Source organism: Ranitomeya variabilis, chromosome 1 (assembly GCF_051348905.1).
Source record: "Ranitomeya variabilis isolate aRanVar5 chromosome 1, aRanVar5.hap1, whole genome shotgun sequence".
NCBI lineage: Eukaryota > Metazoa > Chordata > Amphibia > Anura > Dendrobatidae > Ranitomeya > Ranitomeya variabilis.
Window position 1 is genome coordinate 226,029,359 of NC_135232.1, and position 14,392 is coordinate 226,043,750.

Below are 14,392 nucleotides of genomic sequence, written 5' to 3' on the forward strand. Positions count from 1 at the left end.
TTAAAATTCTGCCCATATTTCAGCAATAATATAACAGCAATAGAGAAAGTAATAAAACATAACTTTTAATTAAGTAATGATAAAATGAACCACCCATGGAGGGAATTAAGGTACATAAAATATAAAGCAAGCTAGGAGACCTTACTTCTCATTAAATGTTTAAGAGCTAAATATATGTATGTCAGTTATCGTAAGCATATAGTTACAGTCATCAACGTATATAGTTCAGATAAATAAAACCAGTTCTGCAAAAAATGGCTAGAACCAACTCTGCGAACTCATAGCATATTAGAATAAGTGACAAAATATGTTAAAGGACAACAGGGGGGATATCCTCTTTCGACTAACCTATCCCTGAGCTTTCTGGCCTGAGTCTCAAAGGCTTTTAGTGGAGCAGTTTCTGCAGACCCTGAGGTACTGAACCTTTGGGATACCCTTTTTGAGATGTATTGGATGGCTGCTATCCCACTTAAGCAACGAGTTAGTTGCTTTGGGTTTTCTGTAGGTACGGGTGGTAAATTCCTCCTTGGGTTCCTTCTGGATCACAATGTCCAGGAATGGTAGGGCGGAAGAATCAAGGACAGATGTGAAGGACCAGTCCACAATCATTGTGGTTTAGGGTCCCAACGAAGGCCCGTAATCTCTCCTGAGGGTCCCACCACACTATATATATATATAGATAGATAGATAGATGATTTCATGTGCCTGACTTCTTATGGGTGAGACCACTTTATTTTTATAATCCTTTATTTTTGGGGTGGATCCTCATACCCACTATGTCTTTATCTGTACTCACATTTATAACTGATCGCTGTTGAATGGCTTTACTACGGTCAGGGCCGACGTTAGCGGCAGGCAGAATAGACAGCTGCCAAGGGCTCCCCCTCCCCCAGGGGCCTCCAGCCAGTGGCGTGTCGCTAATAGCGGCACACCACACAGACGCTATGGGGCCCGTGAGTTAGGGGAGCCTGCCCAGTTCCTGTGCCGATTCCCCCCATTCAACTATATCAGCGTCATTACGCCGATACAGTTGAAAGCAGTGATAAAGGAGAGCTCGTCGGATAACGCTCCCTCTCCCATCATTCCCCTGTGTGTCACTTCATTGCACACCCACTGTGTGCCGGGCAGTGCAGCCGCTAAGACTAGAGCCGAGCTGGGAGCAGCGTGAGGAATGAAGAGGAGAGGTGAGGATTGTTTTTTTTTTTTTTTTTTTTTAAATATATTAGTGAATGAGTACTGCACTATGGAGCTGAATTATATTCTCGGGGGTGGGAGGGGGCTGTATTATATTCTGAGGGGGGCTGCGTCATACTCTGAGGGGGCTACATTATATTTTATGGGGAGGTGGGCTGTATTCTATTCTATGGGGGCTACATTATATTCTATGATGGGGCTGTATTATATTCTATGAGGAGGGTTCTATGATACTCTGAGGGCTACATTGTATTCGGTTGGGGGCTTCATTATCCTCTGAGGGGGCTACATTATACTATATGAGGGGGCTACATTATACTATATGAGGGGGCTACATTATATTCTATTGGGGGCTGCATTATACTATATAAGGGGCTGCGTTGTATTCTATGGGTGGTCTGCATTATACCTTATGAGGGGGCTACATTATATTCTATGGGGGGGCTGCATTATACTCTGAGGAGGCTACATTATATTTTATGGAGGTCTGCATTATTTTCTGTGGGGTGGCTGCATTATGCTCTATGGGGTGGCTGCATTATACTATATGGGGGCTGCATTGTACTGTATTGAAGAACTATGGGGTGCATTATGCTATGGAGCACTATGAGGAGTGTATTATACAGGTCCTTCTCAAAAAATTAGCATATAGTGTTAAATTTCATTATTTACCATAATGTAATGATTACAATTAAACTTTCATATATTATAGATTCATTATCCACCAACTGAAATTTGTCAGGTCTTTTATTGTTTTAATACTGATGATTTTGGCATACAACTCCTGATAACCCAAAAAACCTGTCTCAATAAATTAGCATATCAAGAAAAGGTTCTCTAAATGACCTATTACCCTAATCTTCTGAATCAACTAATTAACTCTAAACACATGCAAAAGATACCTGAGGCTTTTAAAAACTCCCTGCCTGGTTCATTACTCAAAACCCCCATCATGGGTAAGACTAGCGACCTGACAGATGTCAAGAAGGCCATCATTGACACCCTCAAGCAAGAGGGTAAGACCCAGAAAGAAATTTCTCAACAAATAGGCTGTTCCCAGAGTGCTGTATCAAGGCACCTCAATGGTAAGTCTGTTGGAAGGAAACAATGTGGCAGAAAACGCTGTACAACGAGAAGAGGTGACCGGACCCTGAGGAAGATTGTGGAGAAGGACCGATTCCAGACCTTGGGGAACCTGAGGAAGCAGTGGACTGAGTCTGGTGTGGAAACATCCAGAGCCACCGTGCACAGGCGTGTGCAGGAAATGGGCTACAGAGAAGCAGCACTGGACTGTTGCTAAGTGGTCCCAAGTACTTTTTTCTGATGAAAGCAAATTTTGCATGTCATTCGGAAATCAAGGTGCCAGAGTCTGGAGGAAGACTGGAGAGAAGGAAATGCCAAAATGCCTGAAGTCCAGTGTCAAGTACCCACAGTCAGTGATGGTGTGGGGTGCCATGTCAGCTGCTGGTGTTGGTCCACTGTGTTTCATCAAGGGCAGGGTCAATGCAGCTAGCTATCAGGAGATTTTGGAGCACTTCATGCTTCCATCGGCTGAAATGCTTTATGGAGATGAAGATTTCATTTTTCAGCACGACCTGGCACCTGCTCACAGTGCCAAAACCACTGGTAAATGGTTTACTGACCATGGTATTACTGTGCTCAATTGGCCTGCCAACTCTCCTGACCTGAACCCCATAGAGAATCTGTGGGATATTGTGAAGAGAAAGTTGAGAGACGCAAGACCCAACACTCTGGATGAGCTTAAGGCCGCTATTGAAGCATCCTGGGCCTCCATAACATCTCAGCAGTGTCACAGGCTGATTGCCTCCATGCCACGCCGCATTGAAGCAGTCATTTCTGCCAAAGGATTCCCGACCAAGTATTGAGTGCATAACTGAACATTATTATTTGATGGTTTTTTGGTTTGTTATTAAAAAACACTTTTATTTGATTGGACGGGTGAAATATGCTAATTTATTGAGACAGGTTTTTTGGGTTATCAGGAGTTGTATGCCAAAATCATCAGTATTAAAACAATAAAAGACCTGACAAATTTCAGTTGGTGGATAATGAATCTATAATATATGAAAGTTTAATTGTAATCATTACATTATGGTAAATAATGAAATTTAACACTATATGCTAATTTTTTGAGAAGGACCTGTATACGGAGGACTGAGGAGTGTATAATACTATATGGAGGACGGAGTGTATTTTACTAGGGCCAGGATCACACTAGTGATGAATACGGATGAGTGCTATGCGATAAAATATCGCATAGCCCTTGACCAGTATGTATCTATGGGGCAGCTCACATCAGTGTTTTTTTGCTCGTCCGTTTTTAACATGCAAGTGAAATCGCAGCATGCTTGCGAGTGAAATCGCAGCATGCTTGCGAGTGAAATCGCAGCATGCTTGCGAGTGAAATCATAGGAGATCGTCAGCTATTGATGGAAGTTTGGAGACCAAAAATCTTGCCAACAGAACACCCTATTGATATCATATGTTGGGTTTACAAATGTGGCTTATTTGCAGTGTAGTCAGTTGTCTGGCATGCCTAATGTATGATACAACTTTGTTTAAATAAGCACACCCACCAAATGTTGTGTAGTGTAAGTGCAATAATATACTCGCCGATTGCAGTCTTCCCCGGTTTCCAGCGCCACTCTGGTCCTCTTCTAGGTTACATGTAATCCAAAAGTTGCTTTTACAGTGAAAGTCTATGGAATATCAGAACAAGGCTCCATAGGCTTACATATTGTGATCCTGCTAGTCAGAATAGCCATCACGTGACCCAGAAGAGGATCGGAGCAGTGCTGGTCATTTGGGAAGATTGCAATGTGCAAGTATAATACAGCTCTTGCACTCTGTATAGAATTACACAGGTATAGGCAATACAGAGTTTAAAGCGATTTCACTTTTTACACTTCCTAAAGAAGTCTTTTTTTTTTTGTTTGTTTTTTTAATTCATGTACCTATTTAAATGTTAGTGTAGTGATCGGTGAATATATTTACACTACACTAACATTTGCACAGGTTTAGGAAAAGAAAAATATTAATGGGTGTACTACTTTAATATGACACTTGGGCTGAGCTCATTACAGCCCCTTCTGTAATCGAGCAAAGAAACAGAACACTGAAAGCTAATGTGAAACTAGCCTAACCTGGGGACTTCAACCCTGACCCATGTCTATTTCTGTATCATGTATGGTAGCTGCTTTGTATACCTATATATGTATTTAGGGTTGTGTGAAGCAAAGCATATCTCAATACCATGATGACTAAAATGTTTGTGTGGCTTCTTCACAGGCTATCAGCATCAGCAAGGCTATCAATGCCCAGGAAGCTCCCGTGAAAGAGAAGCACGCCCGTCGTATCCTTTACAAACAATGCTTTATCCATGCACAGAACTGCAAATCTAATGTTGGAGCATCTGTTGTTTCCTACATGAGTCGACGCCGAAAACAACCCTTCAACATTCATGTGTTCCAAGTGACATGGACTCCTGGGATTATTTGGTGCAGCTGCACATAAAGATCACTGTACGAGATCTGGTGTCTTGACTCTCTGTAGACGATATTTAAGAAACCACACTATAAGTAAAGCTTTGTGTAGCATTGAGCTTCGTCAGAGGATCGGTATGTGTGTGTATATATATATATATATATATATATATGTGTGTATATATATATACTGTATATCCGCTGCCTCAGGGTAACTCTCGATTCTGCCCTGTCCTTCAAACCGCGCGTCCAAACTCTTGCCACCTCCTGTCGCCTCCAACTCAAAAATATTGCCAGAATCCATCCCTTCCTCAGCCCACAATCTACTAAAACTCTTGTGCATGCCCTCATCATCTCCCGCCTCGATTACTGCAACACCCTCCTCTGTGGAATCCCCGCTAACTCCCTTGCACCTCTCCAGACTGTCCTCAACTCTGCCTCTCCGCTAATCCACCTCTCTCCTCGCTACTCCCCTGCTTCACGCCTCTTCAAATCCCTCCACTGGCTCACAATTCCCCAACGAATCCAGTTCAAACTACTAACACTGATCTACAAAGCCATCCACAACCTGTCCCCTCCCTATATCTCTGAACTAATCTCCTACTATCTTCCCTCACGTAGTCTTCGATCCTCCCAAGACCTCCTCTCTCCTCCACACTTATTCGTTCCTCACACAACCGCCTCCAAGATTTCTCCCAAATATCCCCCATCCTCTGGAATTCCGCGCCTCAACACGTCTGATTATCCACCACCCTCGGATCCTTCAGACGGAACCTGAAAACCCATCTCTTCAGGACAGCCTACAGCCTGGAATAACCATTCTGCCACCACGTGACTGACCGCCCGAGCTGCTGCCACGTGACCGACCACCCGAGCTGCCGCCTCGACCACCACCAGTGCTGCAGCACACCAAACTCCTGTCTCTTCCCCATTATCCTGAAGAATGTAAGTCCGCAAGGACAGGGTCCTCTCCCCTCTGTACCAGTCTGTCACTATAAACTTGTTTACGGTTAACGATATCTATAACCCTGTTTGTAACCCCTCTTCACATGTACAGCACCATGGAATTAATGGTGATATATAGATATATATATGTGTGTGTGTGTGTATATATATATATAGAGAGAGAGATAGAGAGATATGTATGTATGTGTAGATAGATAGATAGATGTGTGTGTATTATATAAAAAAAAGAGTTTTTGGCAAAGCCAGCTTACCGCTTTGAAGAAACCGGAATACATCCAACCTGTGTGGTTACAGTTCGCACGGAAAACGGATTGGGACAAATCCACACATGTAAAGAAAAAACTTTTTGTTTCTCCAGCGATCAGTCCAATGGTAGAGTAAAATATACCTTTTATTTATCCATTAAAAAGTTCCAGATTTCTTCAGTTACAATGTTGCATACATTCAATCCCTTATAGACGACATGTTTTGACACCACATGTGTCTTCCTCCAGGTCCAAATGAGTACTGAATCAAGACCGCAAATGTAGTATAGGGAAGTAGAAAAAAAAAAAGGCCCCTATGGGTTACTGGGTGAACTCATCAGGACCAAACGCAATAGTTCTGATGACTCTATATATACAAGTGAAAGTAAAAAAGTTTGCAGCAGATTACAAAACCGTGGTTACCCTAAATGGTGTCTGGAAAGAGCCCATTCGATTGTCAGTAGTATTAGCAAAGACTCTTTACTTAAAGGGCCACTGTCACCCCCCTCCAGCCGTTATAAACTAAAAGAGCCACCTTGTGCAGCAGTAATGCTGCATTCTAACAAGGTGGCTCTTTTAGTTTTAGGTTCAAGCATACCCCAAATAAAACGTTTTTATACTTAGCCACAATTCCTGTCTCTAGCCAGGTAGGCGGGTCCTCACTCCCCAGATTGCCCTAATCACATGGCAGTGACATCATCGCAGGTCCTACAGCTATTTGCTGTGCAGCAGATCCATCCTGGTGTTCTGTGGATGTCTTTTGTTCTCTGGTATCAGCCATTACATCAGACGGCCAGAGCTTACTGCGTCTGCGCAGGACACCAGTACACAGCGCAGGCGCCGGATTTGAAACGATAACAGCGCTGAGGGGGCGGCGCCGAAAGCGCAGGAAGATGTGAGTGACGGCAGAGGAGCTGGCCAAGCTGGGGAGTGAGGACCCGCCTACCTGGCTAGAGACAGGAATTGTGGCTAAGTATAAAAACGTTTTATTTGGGGTATGCTTGAACCTAAAACTAAAAGAGCCACCTTGTTAGAATGCAGCATTACTGCTGCACAAGGTGGCTCTTTTAGTTTATAACGGCTGGAGGGGGGTGACAGTGGCCCTTTAAACATAAACGTAAGAAAAATAAAACGGATAACAATATTATTACATTCACCACGGGGTACAGTTCACAGTTTAACCAGATCACCGACATCATACGGAAGTGCATACCTATTTTTGACAAGATACAATTCTCAGAAACATCTTGGATAATCACATGGTCCGATTTGTGCCAAAAAGAGGAACTACATTAAAAAACCTTTTGTCTCCCAGCTTATTTGTGGATGTAGAACGAGATCAAAAGAAAAACTGGCTTAGTGCTGTTGGTTTCCACAAATGTGGAGCTAACGTGTGCAAATGTTGCCAGTATGCTACAAAGGATAAAAAATTTGTCTCTTTTACAAACAAAAAAGAGTTTCTAATATGCAGTTTTATAAATTGCAATACGGACAATGTTATTTATTTAATTCAGTGCAATATTTGTCAACTCCAATATGTGGGTTGTACCATGAACCCTCTGAAAAAACGCATCCGTAAACATTTGTCCGATGCGGTTAATTTGCCTCCAGCAGGTTTCTCTGCAGTTTCGCGACATTTCGCCAACAAACATAATGGGGATCTAAAATCTTTTTCCTTCAAAGGAATAGAGAAAGTGTCTAAGCCCGTTAGAGGGGGCAACTTACACAGAAAAATCCTGGCAAGGGAAAGTAAGTGGATTTTTTGACTGGAAACTAGAGTGCCGTGTGGTTTAAATAGCCGCATGGACTCGATAATGCAATCTAATATATAAAGCTGAATGTGTGTATGTATGTGTGTGTGTGTGTGTGTATGTGTGTATGTCCGGGATTGGCATCTGAACCGTCGCAACTACAGCCACAAAATTTTGCACAGTCACACGTCTGGACCCCGAGAGCGTCATAGGCTATGTTGTGAGGTGAAATTTTAACTCCGCGCTTTCCAATTCACCAAACAATTTTGCCCCTATCTACATAATGGGGAAAAAGTGAAAGGAAAAGTGTTGGAGGCGTCGCAGCTACAGGCACAAAATTTTGCACAGTCACACGTCTGGACCCCGAGAGCGTCAAAGCTATGTTGTGAGGTGAAATTTTAACCCCGCGCTTTCCAATTCACCAAACATTTTTGCCCCTATCTACATAATGGGGAAAAAATGAAAGAAAAAGTGTTGGAGGCAAATTAACAGCTGCCAGATGTGAACAAGGGGGACTTAAAGAATGAGAGCGATGGCGCCAAAGAGTATATACTGTACAGTTGCTAAGGTGGGGCCCCGACATGGGATAATCACCACACCACCACGGGGATATGAACACACACACACAAAATGCGCCACATACTACCACGTGCTCGAACACATATACCACCCTCAGCGCACATTTCACCACACATACACCAACCTCGCCACATAAAAGTCGAAACACAAAAGTCGCCAAACAAAACTCGCCACGCGCAAAACTCTCCACATGCAAAACTCGCCGCACGTGCAAAACTCACCTCATGGAAAACTCGCCACACGCAAAACTTGCACACGGAGAAAAATTGCCACATGCACAAAAGTTGCAACACATGCAAAAGTTGCCTCACACAAAACTTGCACATACTCAAAAGGCACCACACATAAAACTCGCCACGCGCAAAACTCGCCATGCGCAAAACTTGCTGCACACAACTTGCTACACTAACCTGTCACATGCAACTCGACACACAAAAAGTTGCTACACGCATGTCGCCACACAAAACTCATCTCACAAAAGTCGCTACATGCATGTCGCCACATGCAACTCAACACACACAACTTGACACACGAAACTCGCCCTAAAACACACACAAGTCTGGTATTATCCTTCAAAAATAAAAATCTGATTAATAAGCTGACAAACTACAAGAGCAACAAATGTACCATATAGGAATCCGGCAGCTGTCAGTCACATGACCAGTCTATTATGTGTATGTGTGAGCTAATATATACTGCTGATTTATCAGGCTGCCAATTTAGCTTACAAATACTGAGGTAAAAATACTGACCAAATAACGTGTGAACGAGGTCTAATACAGGAGGAGATGACCTACAGATATATACTATATACAGGAGGAGATGACACACAGGTATATACTATTTACAGGGGAGATGACACACAGGTATATACAGGAGAGATGACACACAGGTACATACTATATAGAGGAGGAGATGACATACAGGTACATACTACATACAGGAGGAGATGACATACAGGTATATACTATATACAGGAGGAGATGACTCACAGGTATATACTATATACAGGAGATTACCTACAGGTATATAGTATATGCAGGAGGAGATGACATACCGGTATATGCTATGTATAGGAGGAGATGACATACAGGTATATACTATATACAGGAGATGACACACAGATATATACTATATATAGGTGAGATGACACACAGGTATATACTATATACAGGAGGAGATTACATACAGGTATATACTATAGGAGGAGATGACACAGGTATATACTATATACAGGGGAGATGACACACAGCAGGTATATACTATATACAGGGGAGATGACATACAGGTATATACTATATACAGGAGATGACATACAGGTGTATAATATATATAAGGGAGATGACAAACATGTATATACTGAGGTGAAAATGAGGTGTGAGGTGAAAATGAAAAGGTGTGAGTGCAAAATGAGAGGAGTGAGGGAAAATAGTGGAGTGATCGGAAAATGACAGATGTGAGGTCGAAATGACAAGTGTTAGGGGGGACTGAGAGGAGTGAGGGGGAAAATAAGAGGAGTGAGGGGGGAAATGAGAGGTGTGAGGGAGAAAATGAGAGATGTGAGGGGGAAAATGAAAGATGTGATGGGGAAAATGAGAGACGTGATGGGAAAATAAGAGAAGTGAAGTGCTATAACTAACCACAGATATTTACTATGCCCAGGCAACGCCGGGCTCTTCAGCTAGTATTAAATATAAATTGAGATGTTATAATAGAAGCTCTATAGTCACAGTAATTTATTTAATATGAAATAATTCCACTATTACCCCCTTCTTTTCCTGTTTTGTGCTGTGAATATCTGAATATATAATATGAATCTTTTTTGTATCCTATAGATATGGTTGATTTTAATTTGTATTTAATGTGGATTTTAAATATTTGGTTTTTTCATGTTGTTGAAATCCTTGGGGAAGGATCAATACCGCAAGGGGTTTCTGTTGGCTATTGGATTAACTGGGTTAAATCAAATCTATTGGAATTCTCTATACACACCTGTGACACCCAGTAACCCATATGGGCCTTTTTTTTTTTTTTTTTTTCTCTCCTTCCCTATACTACATTTGCGGTCTTGATTCAGTACTCATTTGGACCTGGAGGAAGACTCATGTGGTGTTGAAACATGTCGTCCATAAGGGATTTGAATGTATGCAATATTGTAACTGAAGAAATCTGAAACTTTTTAATGGATAAATAAAAGGTATATTTTACTCTACCATTGGACTGATCGCTGGATGGAGAAACAAAAAGTGTATGTGTGTATGTATATATGTGTGTGTGTGTGTGTGTGTGTGTGTGTGTGTGTGTGTGTGTGTGTGTGTGTGTGTGTATATATATATATATATATATATATATATATATATATATATATATATATACACACACACATATACAGTACAGACCAAAAGTTTGGACACCCCTCCTCATTTAAAGATTTTTCTGTATTTTCATGACTATGAAAATTGTAAATTCACGCTGAAGGCATCAAAACTATGAATTGACACGTGTGGAATTGTTTACTTAGCAACTGAAAATGTTTTATGGTCAGATAAACTTATACTCGGATGCAGAGGTGACTCTTGGTCTTCCTTCCTGGGGTGGTCCTCATGTGAGCCAGTTTCTTTGTAGCGCTTGATGGTTTTTGCCACTGCACTTGGGGACACTTTCAAATTTTTCCCAATTTTTCGGACTGACTGACCTTCATTTCTTAAAGTAATGATGGCCACTCGTTTTTCTTTACTTAGCTGCTTTTTTCTTGCCATAATACAAATTCTAACAGTCTATTCAGTAGGACTATCAGCTGTGTATCCACCAGACTTCTGCTCAACACAACTGATGGTCCCAACCCCATTTATAAGGCAAGAAATCCCACTTACTAAACCTGACAGGGCACACCTGTGAAGTGAAAACCATTCCCGGTGACTACCTCTTAGAGCTCATCAAGAGAATGCCAAGAGTGTGCAAAGCAGTCATCAAAGCAAAAGGTGGCTGCTTTGAAGAACCTAGAATATGAGACTATTTTGTTAAGTATATAATTCCACGTGTTAATTCATAGTTTTGATGCCTTCAGTGTGAATTTACAATTTTCATAGTCATGAAAATACAGAAAAATCTTTAAATAAGGTGTGTCCAAACTTTTGGTCTGTACTGTATGCATATGTATATATAGTACAGACCAAAACTTTGGACACACCTTCTCATTTAAAGATTTTTCTGTATATTCATGACTATGAAAAGTGTAAATTCACACGTAAAGGGAACCTGTCACCCCGTTTTTTCCATATGAGATAAAAATACGGTTAAATAGGGCCTGAGCTGTGCGTTACAATAGTGTATTTTGTGTACCCTGATTCCCCCACCTATGCTGCCGAAATACGTTACCAAAGTCGCCATTTTCGCCTGTCAATCAGGCTGGTCTGGTCAAATGGGCGTGGTGACATCGCTGTTTCTTCCCCCAGATCTTGCTTATTTTTCCGTTGGTGGCGTAGTGGTTTGTGCATGCCCAACTGCCGAATCCACTGCACAGGTGAGGAAAAAGAGCGCGATCTGCGCTATTCCCCTGGTGATCGGTGGGGGCGGCCATCTTCCTGAGGCTGCGCGTGCGCAGATGGCACTCTGCTGCCCGGGGCTTCAGGGAAATGGCCGCGGGATGCCGCGCGTGCACAGATGGAGATTGTGGCGGCCATTTTCCTGAAGCCGAGTTCCCCACCGATCACCAGGGGAATAGCGCAGATCGCGCTCTTTTTCCTCACCTGTGCAGTGGATTCGGCAGTTGGGCATGCGCAAAGCACTACGCCACCAACGGAAAAATAAGCAAGATCTGGGGGAAGAAACAGCGATGTCACCACGCCAATTTGACCAGACCAGCCTGATTGACAGGCGAAAACGGCGACTTTGGTAACGTATTTCGGCAGCTTAGGTGGGGAATCAGGGTACACAAAATACATTATTGTAACGCACAGCTCAGGCCCTATTTAACCTTATTTTTATCTCATACGGAAAAAACGGGGTGACAGGTTCCCTTTAAGGCATCAAAGCTATGAAATAACACATGTGGAATTATATACTTAATTTCAGTTTCACACTTTTTTGTTATGTCTTATGTTCTAGGTTCTTCAGGGTAGCCACCTTTTTCTTTGATGACTGCTTTGCACACTCTTGGCATTCTCTTGATGAGCTTCAAGAGGTACTCACCGGAAATGGTCTTCCAACAATCTTGAAGGAGTTCCCAGAGATGCTTAGCACTTGTTGGCCCTTTTGCCTTCACTCTGCTGTCCAGCTCACCCCAAACCATCTCGATTGGGTTCAGGACTGGTGACTGTGGAGGCCAGGTCATCTGGCGTAGCACACCATCACTCTCCTTCTTGGTCAAATAGTCCTTACACAGCCTGGAGGTTTGGGGTCATTGTCCTGTTGAAACATAAATAATGGTCCAACTAAACGCAAACTGGATGGAATAGCATGCCGCTGCAAGATGCTGTGGTAGCCATGCTGGTTCAGTATGCCTTCAATTTTGAATAAATCCCCACTAGTGTCACCAGCAAAGCACCCCCACACCATCACACCTCCTCCATGCTTCACGGTGGGAACCAGGCATGTAGAGTCCATCCGTTCACCTTTTCTACGTCGCACAAAGACACGGTGGTTGGTACCAAAGATCTCAAATTTGGACTCATCAGACCAAAGCACAGATTTCCACTGGTCTAATGTCCATTCCTTGTGTTCTTTAGCCCTAACAAGTCTCTTCTGCTTGTTGCCTGTCCTTAGAAGTGGTTTCCTAGCAGCTATGTTACCATGAAGGCCTGCTGCACAAAGTCTCCTCTTAACAGCTGTTGTAGAGATGTGTCTGCTGCTAGAACTCTGTGTGGCATTGACCTGGTCTCTAATCTGAGCTGCGGTTAACCTGCGATTTCTGAGGCTGGTGACTCGGATAAGCTTATCCTCGGAAGCAGGGGTGACTCTTGGTCTTCCTTTCCTGGGGCGGTCCTCATGTGAGCCAGTTTCTTTGTAGCTCTTGATGGTTTTTGCTACTGCACTTGGGGACACTTTCAAATTTTTCGGACTGACTGACCTTCATTTCTTAAATGAATGAGGACCACTCGTTTTTCTTTACTTAGCTGCTTTTTTTCTTGCCATAATAGAAATTCTAACAGTCTATTCAGTAGGACTATCAGCTGTGTATCCACCAGACTTCTGCTCAACACAACTGATGGTCCCAACCCCATTTATAAGGCAAGAAATCCCACTTATTAAACCTGACAGGGCACACCTGTGAAGTGAAAACCATTCCCGGTGACTACCTCTTGAAGCTCATCAAGAGAATGCCAAGAGTGTGCAAAGCAGTCATCAAAGTAAGGTGGCTACTTTGAAGAATTTAGAATATAAGACATATTTTCAGTTGTTTCACACTTTTTTGTTAAGTATATAATTCCACATGTTAATTCATAGGTTTGATGCCTTCGGTGTGAATTTACAATTTTCATAGTCATGAAAATACAGAAAAATCTTTAAATAGCAAGGTGTGTCCAAACTTTTGCTCTGTACTATTTATATAATATTATGTTATATTATCTCCCTATGTTTTCATGGATGAACGCTTAGCTACATTACTATATGTAGACATCTAATCACATTTGTGCTATTTTGCCATCAGTCTAGGGGGGAATTACTTTTTTTTTTTTTGTTTGGGTCTGTTAGTTTTAAGCATTTTTGAGTATTGTACAGTGGCTAGGTTCACGCTGGCGTTAAATTTTTGTCTTTTTATATTAGCTCATTATAGAATAAGAAAAATGAAACTCCTACAAAAAGATGCATGTGTAGTATGAAAGATACAAAGGGCTCAAGACAGATTAACTATAATGGACACCGTAATATTAATGAAAAAAAATAAAAACGGCATGCTTGTCTGTTTATTTATTTTTTTTTTTTGCTTGTTGTCCTTGTCAAAATCGATTAGCTCATTGACAATACAAGGACTAATGTTATTGAATAGACCGAGTGTTCGTGTGAAAAAAAAAAAAAAATAACAGCATGCACTACTCTCTTCCGTTCTTCAGATAAGACTTGATCATACAAGTCTATAGGTGTGCACATAAAAAAATTTGATTCCACATACCACCTGTTTTTTTTTTATTTTTTTTTTTATGTAGATGCATTG

At 42.0% G+C, this 14,392-nt stretch overlaps 1 protein-coding gene and 1 long non-coding RNA gene across 2 annotated transcripts in view; one reads left to right on the forward strand and one right to left on the reverse strand.

Moving 5' to 3' along the window:
- LOC143810829 (uncharacterized) overlaps nucleotides 1–11,709 on the reverse strand; it is a 35,092-nt gene extending 23,383 nt beyond the window's left edge. Inside the window, exon 1 of the long non-coding RNA XR_013223213.1 lies at nucleotides 11,617–11,709. This is a non-coding gene — a long non-coding RNA (uncharacterized LOC143810829). The remainder of the gene's footprint in view (nucleotides 1–11,616) is intronic.
- The window catches only part of HIP1R (huntingtin interacting protein 1 related), a 196,494-nt gene that overhangs the window by 74,469 nt on the left and 107,633 nt on the right, over nucleotides 1–14,392 (forward strand). The window contains exon 2 of the mRNA XM_077293172.1: nucleotides 4,504–4,567. Within this exon, the coding sequence (XP_077149287.1) occupies nucleotides 4,504–4,567 (64 nt within the window). The remainder of the gene's footprint in view (nucleotides 1–4,503; nucleotides 4,568–14,392) is intronic.